The sequence below is a fragment of the Pavona decussata genome, unplaced genomic scaffold (genome assembly GCF_977016875.1).
Source record: "Pavona decussata unplaced genomic scaffold, jaPavDecu1.1 SCAFFOLD_175, whole genome shotgun sequence".
NCBI lineage: Eukaryota > Metazoa > Cnidaria > Anthozoa > Scleractinia > Agariciidae > Pavona > Pavona decussata.
The window spans coordinates 1313421-1331471 of NW_028145586.1; the positions used below are offsets into that span (position 1 = coordinate 1313421).

General features: G+C 38.1%; 3 protein-coding genes across 7 annotated transcripts in view; 1 reads left to right on the plus strand and 2 right to left on the minus strand.

The window, feature by feature from the left end:
• LOC146463554 (uncharacterized) overlaps positions 1–18051 on the minus strand; it is a 66587-nt gene that overhangs the window by 32556 nt on the left and 15980 nt on the right. For all 5 annotated transcript variants that reach the window (XM_085084295.1, XM_085084298.1, XM_085084296.1 and 2 more), the window contains 5 exons: positions 7302–7414; positions 6909–6977; positions 5407–5547; positions 4224–4255; positions 3671–3765 (listed from right to left, as the gene is read on the minus strand). In XM_085084295.1, the coding sequence (XP_084940421.1) occupies positions 3671–3765; positions 4224–4255; positions 5407–5547; positions 6909–6977; positions 7302–7414 (450 nt within the window). The remainder of the gene's footprint in view (positions 1–3670; positions 3766–4223; positions 4256–5406; positions 5548–6908; positions 6978–7301; positions 7415–18051) is intronic.
• On the minus strand, positions 8593–13598 carry LOC146463555 (uncharacterized). The gene is made up of 6 exons (XM_085084321.1): positions 13303–13598; positions 11384–12466; positions 10933–11018; positions 10653–10706; positions 10206–10488; positions 8593–9656 (listed from the first exon to the last, which is right to left on the minus strand). Exons 1-6 carry the CDS (start codon positions 13478–13480, stop codon positions 9514–9516), a joined length of 1827 nt encoding a protein of 608 aa, XP_084940447.1. The 5' UTR covers positions 13481–13598; the 3' UTR covers positions 8593–9513.
• Positions 13922–16821, plus strand: LOC146463556 (uncharacterized). Its single transcript, XM_085084291.1, has one exon. It carries the CDS (start codon positions 13986–13988, stop codon positions 16791–16793), a length of 2808 nt encoding a protein of 935 aa, XP_084940417.1. The 5' UTR covers positions 13922–13985; the 3' UTR covers positions 16794–16821.

Genomic DNA, 18051 nt, shown 5'->3' on the forward strand with positions numbered 1-18051 from the left:
GGAAAACTGGCAAGAAGAATTAGCTAATGAGCTGCATAAACCCATACGGCGTAACTTTACTCGGCGGCGTGTTATTGTAAATAATATTGATGAAATATGGGCTGCTGATCTTGTTGAAATGCAACAATTCAGTAAATGGAATAAAGGTAATAGGTATCTTCTCACGACTATAGATGTTTTTAGTAAATACGGCTGGATTGTTCCATTAAAAGATAAAAAAGGTGAGACCATAACGAAAGCATTTGAAAGCATATTCAAAGAGGGTCGAAAACCAAAGTATCTGTGGACTGATAAAGGCTCAGAGTTCTACAACAAACATTTCAAAGACTTGCTCAATAAACATAACATTAAACTGTATTCGACTGAAAATGAAGAAAAGTCCTCAGTGGTGGAAAGGTGGAACCGGACGATTAAAAATAAAATGTGGAAACGATTCACTGCTCAAGGCAATACAATGTATCTGGATATTTTACCTAAAATATTGAAGCAGTATAATAACACTAAACACAGTTCAATAAAAATGACACCGACAGAGGCATCTAAGAAAAAGAATGAAGGAACTGTTTACTTCAATCTATTTGGCAATTTGAAACCAGTATCAAACAAGCCAAAATTCCGAATTGGTGACAAGGTTCGAATATCAAAGTACAAAAGAAAAGTGTTCGATCGGGGTTATACACCCAATTTCACAGAAGAGGTCTTCATTATCGATAAAATACAATACACGAATCCGATCACATATAAACTGAGAGATCTCAATAATAAAGAAATTAAAGGGAGTTTTTATGAACCAGAATTATTGAAAGTTAATCAGGAGATATTCAGAATCGATAAAGTTATCAGGAGAGATTACAAGAAGAAACAAGCTTTGGTAAAGTGGAAAGGATACAGTGATGAATTCAATTCTTGGATTCCAATCAAGGATTTAGTCGATGTGTAATCATTCTATCATACAGTCACGGTTTCACGAGTATTCGATAGCGAGTCGATTCAATAAAAAAAATCTATTGTTGTGTGCAAGATAAATGATATTCTTACCTCAAAAAGCGTCTACAAACATCAGAACGATGAAAGTGGAGAAATAAATGTTCAAAAATCCCAAAACAGGAGCCATAAACATTAAAATACAACCTCTTCGCAAAATGGCAACAAAATGGCCGACACGTGTGTTAAACAAACTAGTGTCCAGTCCGCTTTGGGTTGTGTGCATGAAAGCGCATGCGTGTTAATCCAAATCAAGCAATATTACGCAATATACAGAAAAATAGCACCACAAGTGTAAAAATTTCAGAACTGAGTGTAATATATAGGTAATCGGGCCATTATTATATTAGTTCACAAACTTTGGTGAAGCTTTAGGGTGGTGTCAGCTGGCCCCTGACTGAAACCTGTTTAACGGCTTGTGCAGATGGTGAATTACTGAGTAGTGTGGGATGTCTTCCAGTGGACGGTACCTCCAGGGTGAGCCCGCTCAGGCCCTACTGGTTTACAGCGGGGTGCTCAGAGTTCTTTCCCGAACTCAACCTCCCTCTGTCCCAGAGGTAAACTGGGAAATGGACAGCCGCCTTGTCAGCGGCGGGAAAAAGACCTGGCTGGGGCCAGGCAAGTAAACAGCCAACCGAGCACCCCACGTTCAGGGTTTTGTCCATTTTCGTGACAAGTCACACAACGTCACGCGTGACAGTAACGGCATCCAGTCACACAACAACCATAATGATTATTTTTTTATCCAAATTGGTGTTCAAAAATATTGTATTCATCATTCAAATCAGCGATTGATGAGTTGGTTGGATTTAATCGATGATTGTTTGTGAGTTGGTGTCATTTATGAAAGTAAAAATTTAGGTTTTTAGGTTTTTAGGTTTTTAGGTTTTAGGTCAAAAGCTAAATTTAGGTTTTTAGGTTTTTGAGAAACGAGGATAAAAATTTAGGTTTTTTGAATTCAAAGGCTGAAATAGTATTTTATGTAGTTATTGGGGTGAGATAATGTGTGGTTTATGGCGTCTCCGTTGCAGGAGTCATTGTTGAATCAGATATGAATTCAGTGAAATTTTCAAAAGTGTGCCAAAAGCGGTAAATATCTAACTACTATCTGTCAAGTTTTGAACCTGCTAAGCAAGTTTGTGCTTGAGAATCACATGGCCAAATCATTACAAATGGTGACCAAGAGACTTCTTGCTATTAAGAGCATTCGGTTCCACAGTTTCCACATTTCATATTAATATTATTCCTCTCCGACAGGTGCCGCACAAGGGCAGCCACCTGCTTCAAATCTTATTGAAAGCCCTGTGACTTTGTAAAACCTGGCAAGAATTGAAAGGTACTGATGAAGCAAGGGTTGCAGAAAATTCAACTTTTCAACTGTCATTGGTACATTTGTCCATTGGACGTACATGTACCAGAATTTGGTGTCTTTATAAGTGGCAAGGATTCTTGATTTTAATTGTGATTTCACATATTGAACTTTCTTTTTTTAATTTCCTCTCTCTAGCTGTAGGATTTGAGCAATTGGCAAATCAATGTGCAATCTTCAGGCATGTGGTTCGAAACTGTCAATTTTTGAACATTTGAATTTGAATTGTGATTTCACATATTGAAATTTGTTTTTTTTTTTAATTTCCTCTTGCTTGCTGTGTTTGAGCAATAATGGTGAATTGTGCAATCTTCATGTACTGCGTAGCTCAAAACTGTCAATTTTTGAAAATTTGAACAAGGAGATTTCAACGGGAATATTTCAACAGATAAATCCAAAATAAAGCCAATTTTATGAGGTCTGCAATGATATATGACTGGTAACAATTAATATCCAGAAAGTAATGAGCAATGTTTGTTCTGGACACTCAGTCAAGCACTGTGTTGCATAAATGATTTTTGTGCAGCCATGAATCGTAAAAAAAAAAAAAATGACAAAATAATCGTATCTTTGAAAGATTTTGATGTAAGTAACGATGTCTTCTTTTGTTGTCAAAGGAAGTTTTTTGCAGCGTCTAAATCAAGCTCAAAAAAGACACTTAAGTATCCTTTTATCACGTCTGTATCTCGATCTGTCAAAAGAACGCGAGGAGCCAAAACCTTTTTCTTGAGATTTTCGTGGATGTCTGATCCATAAGAACCTTGGCTTACATGTAAGTTTCCTCGGAACTCATAACACCTTTGTCCAAGAGTGCAACGACCCATGAGGATCTGAGAAGAACTTATGGCATGACCCACAGGGACACAGGGGCCCTTACCTTGCCCCTCTACCTGATACATAACTACAGAATAGTTACCTTTAATATTCTGAAGGTTTACATGTAGTTGACTCTGATCTATGCGTACGTAGCTACCATTTTATTTTCTAACTTGCTGTTCAGTTCACTCAATGTGAACATTAACATACCTGTTTGTAATGCTAACAGCTTAAAATTAAACTAGTTTAGTTTATTTTAGATACCACTTATGTAACCATTAATATTTACTTTCTAGTTTTCTGTCACTAATCCTTCCCAACTATTTCCCTCCAAAAGCTCCCTTTAATCCCATTACAACTCAGGCCATATGAAAACAAGAGACTCTTATTTTCATATGATCTAAGCTTAAATGAATTCACGCTTACATTTTGTACACCCTGTACTTAATTTTATTAAAATAATGAATAATAAATGGCCACAAAGTGTCTGCAGTAATTTACCTGTTGTTGTTGGTCCATATTTCCAACCTACTGGCATTGTGACAAGTTCTAGGGGCATCTGACGAATCAGAACCGACGAGGTCTCAAAGTGGATCCTGTTAAAAAATAAAATACAAATAGTTAGCTCATACACATGTCTATCGTATTTAATAAAAACATTTTAACTAATGTCACATAACTGTACTCAGGTACATGTCTTGAGTGTATCTAGGCTTTGCAAAAAGAGTCCTTTTTTATTGGGGACATATACAATTTGTCAATGCAATGTATATCTGTTCTGGATCTTACTGGAATTTCTGAACAAACAGTGCAAGAGTGGTGTTGAAGACGATAAAAGCTGAGTACAGTATCTTGAAAAAAAGGTCCTGGAGTGAGGAGATTTAACATTAAGTTTCAGAGTATTTAGATAGCCTGGATCTAGAAGAAGGAGGTTCACGCAGGTATACATTTTAAGCTTTTTCACCAAAAAGACTGTATGCATTAGGCTCCAAGTACCCATTTTTTGAGAACCCTGTACATTGTACATGTATGTTAATTAGATTAAAATCCTAACCTTTCATGTTCAAATCCCATGAAAACAGCCCACTGAAAATTAATCAGAAAAAATGAATAAGATTGAGCAATAAACCAATAACTAAAGATATTTAACAAGGTTTTACACTTAGCCTATTGATTGACATGCTGAACAGTACATTTCCAAATGGCTGCATTTGACATATCCTTACTTTATTTACTGATATAATTTAAAGCACGATCATCAGTACGTTCTTCTTGCAGTCGATCCACATCACACATGACCAGTATTTCCAAGAATGAAATGAACATTCAAAATCCTCTTTGTAATGTCCGGCATTTGAATGGAATGTTGAACATTTCTCTGGAAATTTTTCCATAAGACGCATTAACTGGAAAAAATATTCATAATACTCAAGGGAAACAATCGTTATTCTTGAAATACTTAATACTGTAATGTAAAGAAAAAATCATGGCTTTATACCCTTAATAAACTAGGAAAATGTCTATGGGAACTCTGAAATCTTGTTGGCGATATTCGAAACTGACATGTAAATTTCAAAACTCTATTCAAATTTAAAAAATACAGGTCACGCGTGACGTGGATAGACTGTAAACCCTACACTCACTTGAGTAGATGAAAACTTTACCCCCAACTAAAATAACATTTTACATGTAACACTCAACAGTCATAATCATAGGCTCATAAACCTCAGTGTGCCACCTCCCTCTTCCCCTGCCGGCCTTCACTTGAATTAAGTGAAAACTGAAATAACAAAAAGGAACATTGCAAATCTAGGCATTGGCAAATCAGACAACATGGCAGAAGTAAGTGGATAAAACCTGCACCAACATCGATATCAAACCTGACTCAAATAATTATGTGCACACTGATCAGGAGTCCAGGGGTGCTTACCATCTACATGGAAAACCCGGAAATTCAAGTTGGAAAATCAGATGGTACGCATCATTCCATTTGGAATACTCCTCAAATTATGGGCTTCTGGTCAAAGTGATGCATTTTTATTACTCCTTTTGGGATTTACAGCTGATGTTCATACATTTTGCATGTTATCCATCTTCTGTTAAGACAAGCTAAATCATTTTGTATTTATGCCGAAAATTTCCATCCGGGTGGTTTGCAGAAATGGTAAGCACCCCAAGATTTGTACAGTCCATGCTCAGGACGCTCTAAGGATCATGATTTATTTTTTAACTCCTACCCATTTACTATCCTGAGTGACAGGCAGATCCAGCGGGGTGTTCTCAATTACATCCAATATGGCTTGACGCACTTTCTTTCGATACTCTGCAACTTCAGAGACCCTTGGCCACACAAAACCGCCTCCCATTCGGTAATTCTCCTAAGGAAAAGATCGAACAGTGGAACATATAAGAGAACTTAAGCACTTACGTTTTTGAGCCACAGATGGCAACTGGAAATTGAATTTTTCCCTTTTTGAAGCATTTTCACGCCATCGCGTTTGTAATGTCAAACCAAAGTCATCAACAAGAGCTTTTCCTGTCCGTGGTAAGGAGCAAAACCACCAAAAAAGGAAACATTGAACTTCTAGTTGCCGTCTCTGACTCGCGAACGTCTGTGCTTAAGTAACCATGATACCACCCAATGAAAGACCCCCCTCCCCCCAGCCCTAGGTAGGAAAATTCCAATTTCACCTAGTACTTTCTTTTAATTATTTTTTTGTTTTACCATTGAGGACACCCCTACTCCCTGGAATTTCCAATCCCTTCTTTAGGGGGATGGGGGGATATTTATGGAACTAAACAAAGTCATTCTGCATTTTCTGAAAACACCCAGGGACTTGTCCCCTCGAAATTTTTCTTGTCCAATTAAAAAAGAAATGCTCTAAGTCTGCTTTAAAAGAAAGACAGAGCTTCAGTTGATTCAATATGCTTGGAAGCAGAGAGTTCCAAGAGTTTAGGAACATGTACATGTAACAAGAGAAGACATGTCCTCTTTAGGTTGCCATGAAAACCGATCATCAGAAATTTGCATGGTCTGGACACAAGTACAGTACATTCATACCCTCTCTCCTGTGCCCCACCCCCCAGAAATTCCAAAAGCCAGTTCTACAGTACTTTTCTCAAAACTTTGGCTTTTGATATCACCCTCCCTTTTGGAATATCCTTGACTTTCAGTAGTTGAGGGGGGTGGGAAGGGGGAGAGACCCACATTATAGCATCGTAACTACATTAAGCCCATGCCATAGAGAATACAGTCAGTCAGAACGCTAGAAAAAAAAAAAAAAAAAAAAAACGGGTAGTATTCCAGGAAAAAATCCCAGCGTTAATCGTGGCCTTCAAATTTTTCCCGCCAAAAGATTGATTGAAGAGCCTGCTTCAGGTCAAAATTTTCATTCAGAAAAAATTACTGTCAACAACTAAAACATGGAAGAAGAATACCCCAGTTCTGACCTTAATTTTGAATTCCTGGAACCAGACGTCGAACAGGAAAGTTAATTCAGTGAGTGGCTCGTGGTATACTGTGAATATCCCACTCGTGACTTGATTTTTCTTTGTATATGTTGTAGGTTAAAATGATTTTAACCTACGTTGATTTGTATTTTCCTTTGTTTCAGATGTAAATTACCCAACCTTAACAAAGGAAAATACAAATCAACCTAGGATGAAATCATTTTAACCTGAGATTCATTTTAACCTACAACATATACACGAGTTAACGAGTATACAGAAGGCTTCATACCGTATCATCCCAAGACATCTCATCAACGCCAGTCTCGAACAGAGTCTCATAGTGGAAGTTAATCCTCTCCTAATAAAGGCAGAGAAAATCAAGTTAACAACAAAATTCATGATACGTACCGCCATGTCCCTGACCCTCATTTTATTGAATTAAATGACGGACATGAATGTTGCACTGGCCAAATTTTGGTCCCTGTGACTAGAGGTTTTTATGAAAATGGGTGATAAAGAAAGGACTTTCGTCCAAACAGCTGGTTTGTGTGGCGTCACCATCCAAAAACCACACTCAGCTTCACTCCATTACAACTGTCAAAAATGAGTAGCTTACTTTTTCAGCTTCACAGTAAGTGTAGTGGCTTAATATAAAGTATGAGAATATTAACCATACATGTACCTTCAAAAGCCCTCCAAGGACAAGTTTATTCACATAAACAGCTGCAGTGTGGCCAAAGTAAAATATCAAAGGAAGACGGAGACGATCAGGGCATTTATAAAATGCTGACTCATCTAAAAGAGACAATTCACAATCAGGATTAATTGGACCCTTAAAAACAAGAGTACAAACATGTACATGTATATTCTGGAGGTTAATGCTGAGAAAGACCTCTCAGTGTTTCCTTTACACTGCAGCTAAAAATCATTTCTTTTTTATGCTAACTATTTTACAGTTTACTTAATATTTTATATAAAATGCAGGACAAAAGGATTTGCAGGATGGATTATTCAGTTCTTATTGTTAGCTGATGTGGAGGCATGGTGGAGTTTGGACTCCATTCTTTCGCCTTTGGAATGTAACACTCGTTGTTTGATATAATTGTATATTAATTTTTTTTCAGGGGGAGGGGGGGGGGGTAAATTTTCCTTTGTGCAGTATACATTACCATAATCTGAGACAAAGGGAAATTAAAATCAAACTGGTAAGAAAATTTTTAATTAAAACCAAAAAAATTTTGAACCACACCATAACTCACACTCATTAGTCTTTCCGTTCAGTGCTTTCACAGAGTGTAGGTACGAAACGCATTGCCCGTACGAAACGCGCAGACCTGTTTATAGTCTGCAGCAGATCTGCTGGCATATCTGTAGCAGATCTGCAGATTGTCTACAGATCATCTACAGATTATCTACAGATTATCTGCAGAATATCTGCAGAATGTCTGCAGAATATCTGCAGAATATCTACAAAATGTCAAGCAAAACGTGAGTTGAATTGCAGACGTTCTGCAGACGGTGTGGAATTTGGTTGACTCTGCTGAGCGGATGAACAGCAGATGAACAGCAGACAAAAAGCAGACGAACAGCACCAATCAAATGTTGTTTATTTTAACACAAAACAATACAAAAGGATCTGTTTTTCTTCAACAGCCAAATCTAAGAGACAGTGTTGACAGCTACTCAGATGACAACTGGAATTTAAGCTATTTTATTAATGTGACACATTCTAGTAGCATTTACTCCCTGCAAAAATTCCAATCCCGCTAGCAAGGTTAATAGCTCTGTAAACGAGTTAAAAAGTAAGCAAATGAGCGCATATTTAAGCCTAGTGTAGTGCTCAGTTTCTGTTCCTGTGGAATGTTCGTGTTGTTTTTCACTTGCTCCACTACATACATCATGATAGATCATTGATGTGATGTGAGACTGTGACCGTCTGCGTCTGATCTATAGCTTGCCGTCACTATCACCAAAAAGTGAGTGAGTACATCCATTTTAAACATTATAGTAGAGGCCTTTTGATTATTTAAATGAATAATTTCGGCAATGAAGGAAGCCGTTTCTAAATACGTTGATCATCTTTCTAAATCAAAACACAATGAAAAAATATAAAACGCCTGGCACGGTCTTTAAATAGACTCACTTGGCATTTCTAAACAAATATCATACTTCAGGAGTCAGAATATAATTATACGAGTGTTTCCAAAGTCTTGAAGACGTCTACATTTTATAGTGTGCCTAAAACTCTGATATATTTCTCCCGGGATTTTGCTTGAAAAAATAAACTCCATTTAAAGCCAACTGATAGTGTTTGAAGCGCGTGACATTTCTAATCCTAATCATGATTCCAGACTGCCAAACCGGGCTAATTGGTTTGAAATCACTTGCCGGTTGCCGGGTTTTGTATACACAGCTTTTTTGTTTTAGCTTAGAAGAAGATATTTTTAAAGGAGACATTCTGTTCATCTTATTTTTTTTTTGTTTCTGCTTAACCAGTATCAGTTCTTGTCTTAATAAGTAAATACCTTTACATAATATTTCGGGATTAAATTGTCAATAATATTGTTGTTTAACTAAGATATCCCAAATAACTTAAAGTTCTGGGTAAAAAAAAAATACAAATACTGCAACTGAGTGTTTAATGAGAAACTTAAGGCCCCTTTATATTTGTCAGAATTGAACGGCCAGTCCAGTGTATTCAAGAACAGAATAATTTCTACTGTTAGTCATATTTGACCTGTCAAATTAAATTAGCCAATTGCCGGCACAAATATTATAAGCAGCTGTCCTGGTGGCTTTGTGGGACAATCTCGTGAGAAAGGCCCAATTCAAATTAAAGACTACCGATCTGGCCGACCTCCTCTGACAAATGGAAAGTGCCCTACATTATCTATTTACTCTAGATCTGTATTTTTAGTTACTTGCAGTTCCTTCAGTTTCTTTCTTTTGGCTGTTCCCACTTTATTTGTCAACATTCTGTTCATCTTGCTAACTGGAAAGTCCACATTGTTTAAAGTAGCAAACCTTCCAGAATATGCTAAAAAGATATCAGAACACAGGATCATTATAACAAGAAAATATTAATTTCAACACATGTAATATTGCATAGTCATTTCTCGAATAGATCTGGAGCTTTAGACATTAGCAAATTGCGCTATGCCGTTTGATTTTAAAATGTGTTTGTGCTTTTAGTGTTCTTAAAGGGGAAGTATCACGCAAATTTGCTGTCATTTCAAAACCCAAAAATGTTTGTCTGTCAGCAGAAGCAACGAAATAATTAGTTTGTTATAAATTATCACCCCAGTGCAATACAACTGTCGATTAGTGCCTCTGACCAGAGACAGAGTAAGTCGGTATGGATTAAAACTTGAAAAATGTTAGGCTAATGTTTTTTCAAGTTTCTCACATTTTTGTTTTCAAAATGCGCTAGAGGAGATCACGAGTTGTTCCTTTCAAGAATTGAGTTGATTTCTTTCCTCTCGTCATTCTAGAATTATTTGGCAGCTGATTGAAGGTCTCATTTCATCATTTTCAACAAAAGATATCAAAAACCCCATGATACTTCTTGATGCTTGATGACACTTACCTTTAATGGTGTTCACTACATCTTGATTTAAAGCCTTGCCTAAGGATGCCGTGCCTGTCTTCGTACGAGATCCATGTGCAAGACTTGTCGCCAGTGTTTCCTCGGAGAAGAAAGCCTCGACGAGAAGCAGGAACAATTTTTGTGGGTTTGTTCCACATTGACTGTGGATGGAGTGCAACTTTACAGACGAGATATACACTCCTGATCCGGGAACAAGTTCTTGTCTTCCTTGGCCCTTGACATGGAACTTCTCAACCTGGTGAACAGACTGTTTCTCGACCTGCTGAAAAAAAATGTACAGGTGTGAGAAAAAATGCCAGTATAAGCGTGACGTTTAGTGAATATAATGTGGATATTTGTTATGCCAGTTTTGATTATAACTGCTCATTTTCCCTTGATGAACGCGGTGTATTTTAAGGACAGTCATTAAAGCATTGTTAAACTTACCACGGAGGTGGAATTAGTTTCCGTTCTCTTGCTCACTTCATACAAAACACCATTCTAAAGAAAACAAAAGCAGATATCACATAAAATTTGTGTTGAGTATAGAAGTTTTCGTAACATTTCTCGGTGGCTTTGTGTTCGTTTGAAACCTCCGAAATATATAAATATATTTTTTTTTGCAGAAAATATACCCAACCACTCACAATACATGAAGTAGGGTGAACAATTTAGCGCCAACCTCAGAGTTTGCAAAGAAAATATAACATGTCTTAATTTTGTTTACCTCCTGTTTCAATACTGCAGCAGAATTTTCTTTGTAAGCCGCTAAAATGTCCTCTAGGAAACCAATGTTGTCACTTTTGGAAAGAGCTAAACAAAACAAAAAAAAGGCATATTTTTTTGTCAGATACTTAATAATGAACACTGATAATTAAATAACAAAATAGAAAATGTACAGGCATGCTCTCGAAAATTTAAATGCCGCATTAGAAGTGTTTTTTATTGATTTTCGATGGCCTCTAATTATCCAACGTCACTGTAAACTGCATAAGCCAACTGAACAATTGTCCTTTTCGTGCCTTATGATCAGTTGCATTTCATAAATTTTCTCTTTCATTAAGAATATTGATTCAACATTGTTAAACCCACAAAAAACAGGATATCCCAGTTATTTGCACAAGTTTAAAAATGTTGAAAAGAAAAGAGTGTTAATCACATTGCAGAAACCCACTAACCTGGTAATTGTCGCTTCCTCAAGGCAACAATTTCTGCCCGGAGCTCGTTAACCAGTTGTGAGCAGCGTTTACATGGGATTACTACTTCATCCATGCACTCGTCATCCCCGGCACTGCTGTAGTCGTCACTCAAACTGCCAAAACTACTATCCAGTGTCATCGCATTAGATAGGGAAGTGCTGAATTCCACATTATGCAAGGACGATCTTATCAGAGATCCTGTTTCCCCCAGGGTAGGTGCTGCAACTGAAGGCAGAATGGTGAGATCGACTGGATTACCATGGTCGGAAATCGGTGAAAACAGACTTTGCGGTTGCGAATTTAGGTCTGAAGGTAGACGTTGACCCATATGCGGACTCGTGTGTTCAGGCGAACTTTGCGAAGGCTGCAGAAGACTTGCTTCCCTCGGTAGATTCATTCTTGACTGATCTGGACTTTGCGAAGGAAGATTAGCTGAGAACGGAGAGAGACCGTACAAAGGATGGCTCACTGTGTGTGAAGGTGCAGGTAGAGTCACTGTGGGCAGTGATGTATTTTGCAAAAGCAGACTGTGTGGATGTGAAGGCGGTGATGGTGAATGGTTTACAAGTCCAGCAGGTTGTTCCTTGTTCTGATTATCTGCTGCAGAAAGCCTTTCCTTGAAGAAGGCTGCAGCTTGTGTTCTTCCTGCCTCGATTTGCGCATTTTTTTTCCTTTTTTGCTCCTCCTTCTTACTTGACTTCTCCTGCTGTTCTTTCCGCACTGGTGCTGACTTTGTCTTGTTATCTTGTGTTTTTTTTGTATTTGATTTACTTCGTTTTTTTGTCTGCTGTTCCTTTTGTTCTTGCTGTGGTTGTTTTTCCTGATACTGCTGTTGGTCTTCACTCTGTTGTTGTAGTTGCTGCTGAGGAGGTTGTTGAACTTCGTTGCTCTCACTAGTTTTCTTAGGTTCTGATGGCAACTGCACTCTTGACACGATAAAATCCATTTCTTCGCTTTCTCTTGCCATTCTGGATTTTTTTCGCTGTCTTTTACCAGATACGTTGTTGGTTTCCATTTTCTCAGCCAGCTGCATACAATGAAGATCAAGTTCGTCCTCATTGTCTGAAAGTTTAGAATAATTATGGAAATGTTGTTGGATAAAATGTACAATCCTAGCTTGAGGGAAACATACAACTAAATGAATGCAAATCAGATGGAATGGTTTGCGTCGTTGCCTTTTAAAAAAATGTTTTTTTACTTTCTTTAAATTATTTTATTTTTTTTCACTTGTCATGAAATCCTTCGTAAATAAACCTTGCGTCAGAATAATAATTATGTAACAGGAGAAGAGAGTGTTAGGAAGAGAGGTCAAAGAAGCGAACAATTTGAGATAAGACTTTTTCCATGAACTGAAAACAGAACGGTTAGAGCAGTTTAAGTAAATGAACTAAATTGTTTGAAAGAACACTGAAAATCAATCTCGGTGTCATTCCTTTAGTTAGCCGACTGCATTTATCTGTTGCGGGAGTAAAGAAAAATGCTATACATGTATGGTAATTTATATTCGTAATTTGCGCGCCAAAAATAAATTATTGGTTAAAAACAAATACGGGGTAAGAACTAGTTGCCTGTTTACTATTTTCTGCACTTCCAACCTGATCTACGTCGGCTAGTGAGTCGATATTCAAAATATGTGTCGTGTCCTCTATTATTTTATTTCATAAAGTGACTAAAAATTATAATTTGCGTTAACACTAATGCAACGATTGCTCTCTCCATTAAGCACAACTGAAAAATGTTTGATCTTTGTGAGACTTCAACATTTCATTTATTTGATTATTCATTGCTATGAACTTCGGATTGTTAGTCCCTAATAAGAGTTGTTCTGTGCACGGTATTTATAACAGTTCAACAAAATTGTCGCACTGAGACAGTTGGCGAATACAACATACACCCACCTCCAAGTTTGATAACTTTGGCTGGATAAGCGGTAGTTTTAGCTGCTTTCATCCCCTTTCTTCCCTCCTCCCAATCTACCATTGTCTCTCGGCCCTCAGCAACATCTCCATGTATTTTTGAAGACGAAACCACACTGTATTGTTGATCCTCAGTCCAAAATACCACTGCATATGCCATTTTCAATCTTGACCGTGGGTCGTTGACCAAGATTTGTCTTGTTCGCGCGCAAATGTTTGAATCAGTGACACAAAATGAAATTATCTAAATTCTTTGCGTTTATTGGATGCTGGATCACAGCAGCTATCGGGTATCACGATAATATGTTCTCCAGCAGCCAAATGTTTGCTATCTAAGAGCGGAAACGAAAAATCACTTTGCGTTTATTTTTATTTTTTTTTTATTTTTGTCTATTCTTTAGCGAGGCCATATCAGTATGAACTAGGGGTTACCAAACTAGGATATTTCTTCATTTCGTGACTTCACTCACGGATAAGCTTGTTTTCGTGCTCACAGATGGAACATGATACCACAAGAATGAACGGTATTGAGATAACAGCAGATCCATCCCATGCAAGTCTGCACGGAATGAAATAAAATCACGACACATACATATATCGAAAGGTCATTAGCAGCTGTTATTTTCCAGTGACTGTTTTTATTCAGAAGTTTTCCTCGGTTTTTAATGGCAAGAAATCCGCTGTACAGTCCATGTGGACCTGGAAATGAAGAACTCATTGACACAAGCACCCCATTTGAAATACCAGGTTTATTTTCTGAAATTGAGGGCATAACTTCGCAGATCAATGCGCCATTTGAAGACGAGAATCAGCTCATTTCTGTTGGAACAGTGCCTGATGAGGCAGCAGAAGACACGTCAGTAGGTGAACTCACTTTTACTCCAACTACCTCGCTTGATACTGAAGAGTGTGAGGCAAGCTCTATAGACGTCTGTGACTACATACAGCTGTTAGAGCATCCTGAACTGTTTGCCGACCCAGAGCAGAGAAGAAGGGAAGTGGAAAATGAAGTTTCAGAAATCCAAGGTGATGGAAATCTCGAAGAAGACCCAGTGCCATTGCCAGATCTCTTTGAAAATGTTACTGAAAGCTACCAAGAAATGTTCTCAGCTCCAACTGAGAGTTTATTTTTCTCTGGAAATGAAGACAAAGATATACAGAACGGCAGCGATGAGCATAAACCACTCTATTGCAATGCCCCGTTGACCGTTGCAGAAAGTCTTCTACTGGTTGTTACCTTTGCCATTAGATACACCCTCTCTGGATGTGCTCTGAACGATTTGCTCATTCTGATTAGTCTTCATTGTATCAGCCCTAATTTATGCCGTACATCTCTCCATCAGTTCCAGCACTTTTTCCGATCAATCAAGAATCCCCTTGTATACCATCGGTATTGCTCGTATTGCTTTTTACTTGTTGATGACAGAGCTACTGAGACTTGTCCGAACCCTTTGTGCTCAAAGGATCTAACCAAGACTAACTCTTGTTCTTTCTTCATTGAAATACCGATTGCCTCACAGATTCGCAATTTGTTTGCTAAAAGTGGCTTCTATGAAAATTTGAGACATCGTTTCAGAAGGACCAAAAGAAATGCTAACCACTTTGAAGACATTTATGATGGCTCTGAATACAAAAAACACTGCAATCCTGGGGTTTTAGATTTCCAGCAAAATATCTCGTTATTGTGGAACACAGATGGTGTCCCCGTGTTTAAGTCATCAAAGTTTTCTATATGGCCGTTGTACTTTGTTATAAACGAACTTCCTTTTAGCGAACGCACAAAAAGGGAAAACATGCTATTCGCTGGACTATGGTTTGGAGACACAAAACCATTCATGTTAACGTTTTTGCAACCATTTCATTCCTGTCTGCGGAAACTGGAAACCGAAGGAACAACCATCAAGGTGAAAGCAGGGGATGACACCACTGAGATGGTAAGCAAAGTTATCTTACTTGCCGGAACCTGTGACCTGCCAGCGAAATGTCTTGTTTGTAATTCTGTTCAATACAATGGAAGCTACGGCTGTTTTAAATGTAAGCAGAGGGGTCAAACTGTTAAAGTTTCTGCGCGAGGACACGTGCATGCATTTCCTTTTATACAACCTGATCCATACGGCCCGAAAAGAACTCATTTAGAAACACTGCAAGACGCGGATACAGCAGTTAAAGGTGGTGAAGCTGTAGACGGTATAAAAGGGCCATCGTGGTTTGCTGGACTTTCAAGTTATGATGTCATTAAGGGAACAGCTATTGACTACATGCATGGGCTTTGTCTTGGCGTAATGAAAACTCTACTGAATCTCTGGTTCGGTTCAGAGAACTCAACCAAGCCATTCAACATCTGCGAACAGGTCTCAAAAGCAGACGAAAGACTGCTTGAAATTCACCCTCCTCTAGAAATAGGAAGACCTCCAAGGTCAATTGAGCATCACAGAAAGTACTGGAAGGCCTCTGAACTTAAGTCTTTCTTGCTTTATTATGGAATACCAGTTTTGTTCGGCATATTAGATACAAACTACTTCCAGCACTTCGCCATTCTTAGCCAAGCAGCATTTATTCTTTTACAAGACTCAATATCCGAACTGCAATTACAAAATTGCGAAAGACTTCTAGAATATTTTTGTTTCATGTTTCCTTTTCTATATGATCTCCGCTATCAAACTATTAATGTTCACAATCTTTTGCATTTACCGCAAGCAGTGAGGGAACTAGGACCCCTTTGGACTCATTCGTGTTTTCATTTTGAAGACAAAAATGGTTATATTCTAAAAATGATACATGGGACACAAAACGTTTCTTCTCAAATAGTTACTGCTGTGTCATTCGTTCAAAATTTACCTCAAATGATAGATTCTCTGAATGAAAGTAATTCTGCAGCTTTTAAGTTCTATCAAAGTCTCGTTGGATCACTGCAAAGCAGTCAGCAGACTCAAGTTATGTACGATACGTTCGCACTTGGGGCGCGTGCTCCACGGGAGCTTACCGAAGATGAATTTAGTGCCCTTGCAGACGAGCTAAGATTTATCCCAGACTCCAAGAAAGTTCTTTCCTATACAAGAATGAAAAAAGGAAAAGAGGTTTTTCACTCAAGCGCATACAGGAAAGTAAGTGTGAGAAACAGCTATACTGTATTGTATCGATTTGGTGAAAACACAAGTTTTGGACAAATACTTTATTTCTTTCAATATAAGGCAAGTTGTACTGGGACAGGAAGCTGTACGTTTAACTGCACGTGCCTAGCCTTTAATTACGCAATGATTCAAGAGCTATCTCCAAGATATGATCTCAACTTAGTGACTGATAACCCGTGTAATATGCATCTGTCTCATGTAATTCCAGTCGCAAAGGGATCAAAGAGAGTAGTTCCACTTTCCAATGTAGTGACAAAATGTGTTTTCATAAGCTATAAGGAGCCAGAATGTGATCCATTCGATTTTCTGGCGATATTCCCAAATAAATTAGAGAAGGACTAGAGTAATAAACGTTATGATGAAACTATGACATTATGGCAGTCTTTTTATAGTACGAAGAGCGCTATAAAAAAACCCCACAACCTCGCATTGTCGTGACTTTCGGACAGGTCTATCACCTGCACCTGTAGCTAAGAAACTAGACCTGTTCCCATTTTTTATTTCGCTTAAAAAATGAGGTAACCGCCTCGAGATTACACGTACACTAAAAAATAATAGGCGGCTAGGGGAGGGGAGAGGGTGGGTTTACACGTCCTCGTGCCGGTCCCTCTCCTCTGAAAAAACAAAACAAAACGAAGCACAAATGTTTTTTGTCGAATCCAAGCAGTTCAGAGCTTCTCAAGATCCTGTTGTCTCCGTGAAAATGCCCGGGACAATGGAAACTGTGCAAATTGTTGTGACTCGGGATCATTGCGAACAATAGGCAGATTGAGTTACGGTATTTCAGTTACATGGCAGATTTTGATAAAACAGAACTTCTCGCTGATAGCGCGTACATGCACTTGCTTCTTTTGGTGCTGTTTAAGCGGCAACCCTGATTTCTATTTTGGAAAAGCACGTTTTAAAGGTAAGATAAAAAGCAAACTTCAGCGTAACAGCATTTCAATCTTACTACAGTGTACTGTAGCTTTGCCTCTCCGACTGAACAGACAAATTAATTTGTATATTACAATTCTTTTCTTCGATCGACAGTCATGCAGCTGCAGTTACATCTGAGTTACATGTATTCGTGTTGCAGACGGAAGAATTAGACCTCAAGATGACTTGACAAGCAGATTACTTAGCAGATTCCTTGCAGACGTAACAGATCGTATGCAGATCTGTTTTTGATCTGTTTCTCGGCTGCAACTTGAATGTTTTGCAGATGATCAAAGGACTACGTCTGCACAGACTGAAAACAGACGCTGCAGACGATAAATTAGTCTGCTGTTAGTCTGTTTTCCCTGAAACAGATCTGTTGCAGATCTGCAACAGATCTGCTTGTTTCGTACGGGTGTGAAACAACTGCTTTGTTTTTCAGATATTTTAGGAAAAATGTGTGTCTGTCCGCTTAGTAAAAAAAAATTTAAATACTATCTGCCTTGTCTGGTGTGTGCCTAATATCAAGTGACAGATCAAAGCAGTGAATGAAAGGATGAAAAATGTTTCAAATTTCCAAATAAATTTCAACCAATTGGATGTCAGGGAGCACTAGCACTTTAATTTCCATGAAAATGGAATTGAAGTAGAATAAATATTTATTTACACAGCAACTTCCAAT

Coding starts and splice junctions, on each gene's coding strand:
- LOC146463555 (XM_085084321.1), bottom strand. CDS start 13,480: ATGGCATATGCAGTGGTATTTTGGACTGAGGATCAACAATACAGTGTG. Junction 12,467..13,302: donor CAAAGTTATCAAACTTGGAG/GTGGGTGTATGT, acceptor CTAAACTTTCAG/ACAATGAGGACGAACTTGAT. Junction 9,657..10,205: donor TGTAGTGAACACCATTAAAG/GTAAGTGTCATC, acceptor ATATCTTTTTAG/CATATTCTGGAAGGTTTGCT.
- LOC146463556 (XM_085084291.1), top strand. CDS start 13,986: ATGGCAAGAAATCCGCTGTACAGTCCATGTGGACCTGGAAATGAAGAA.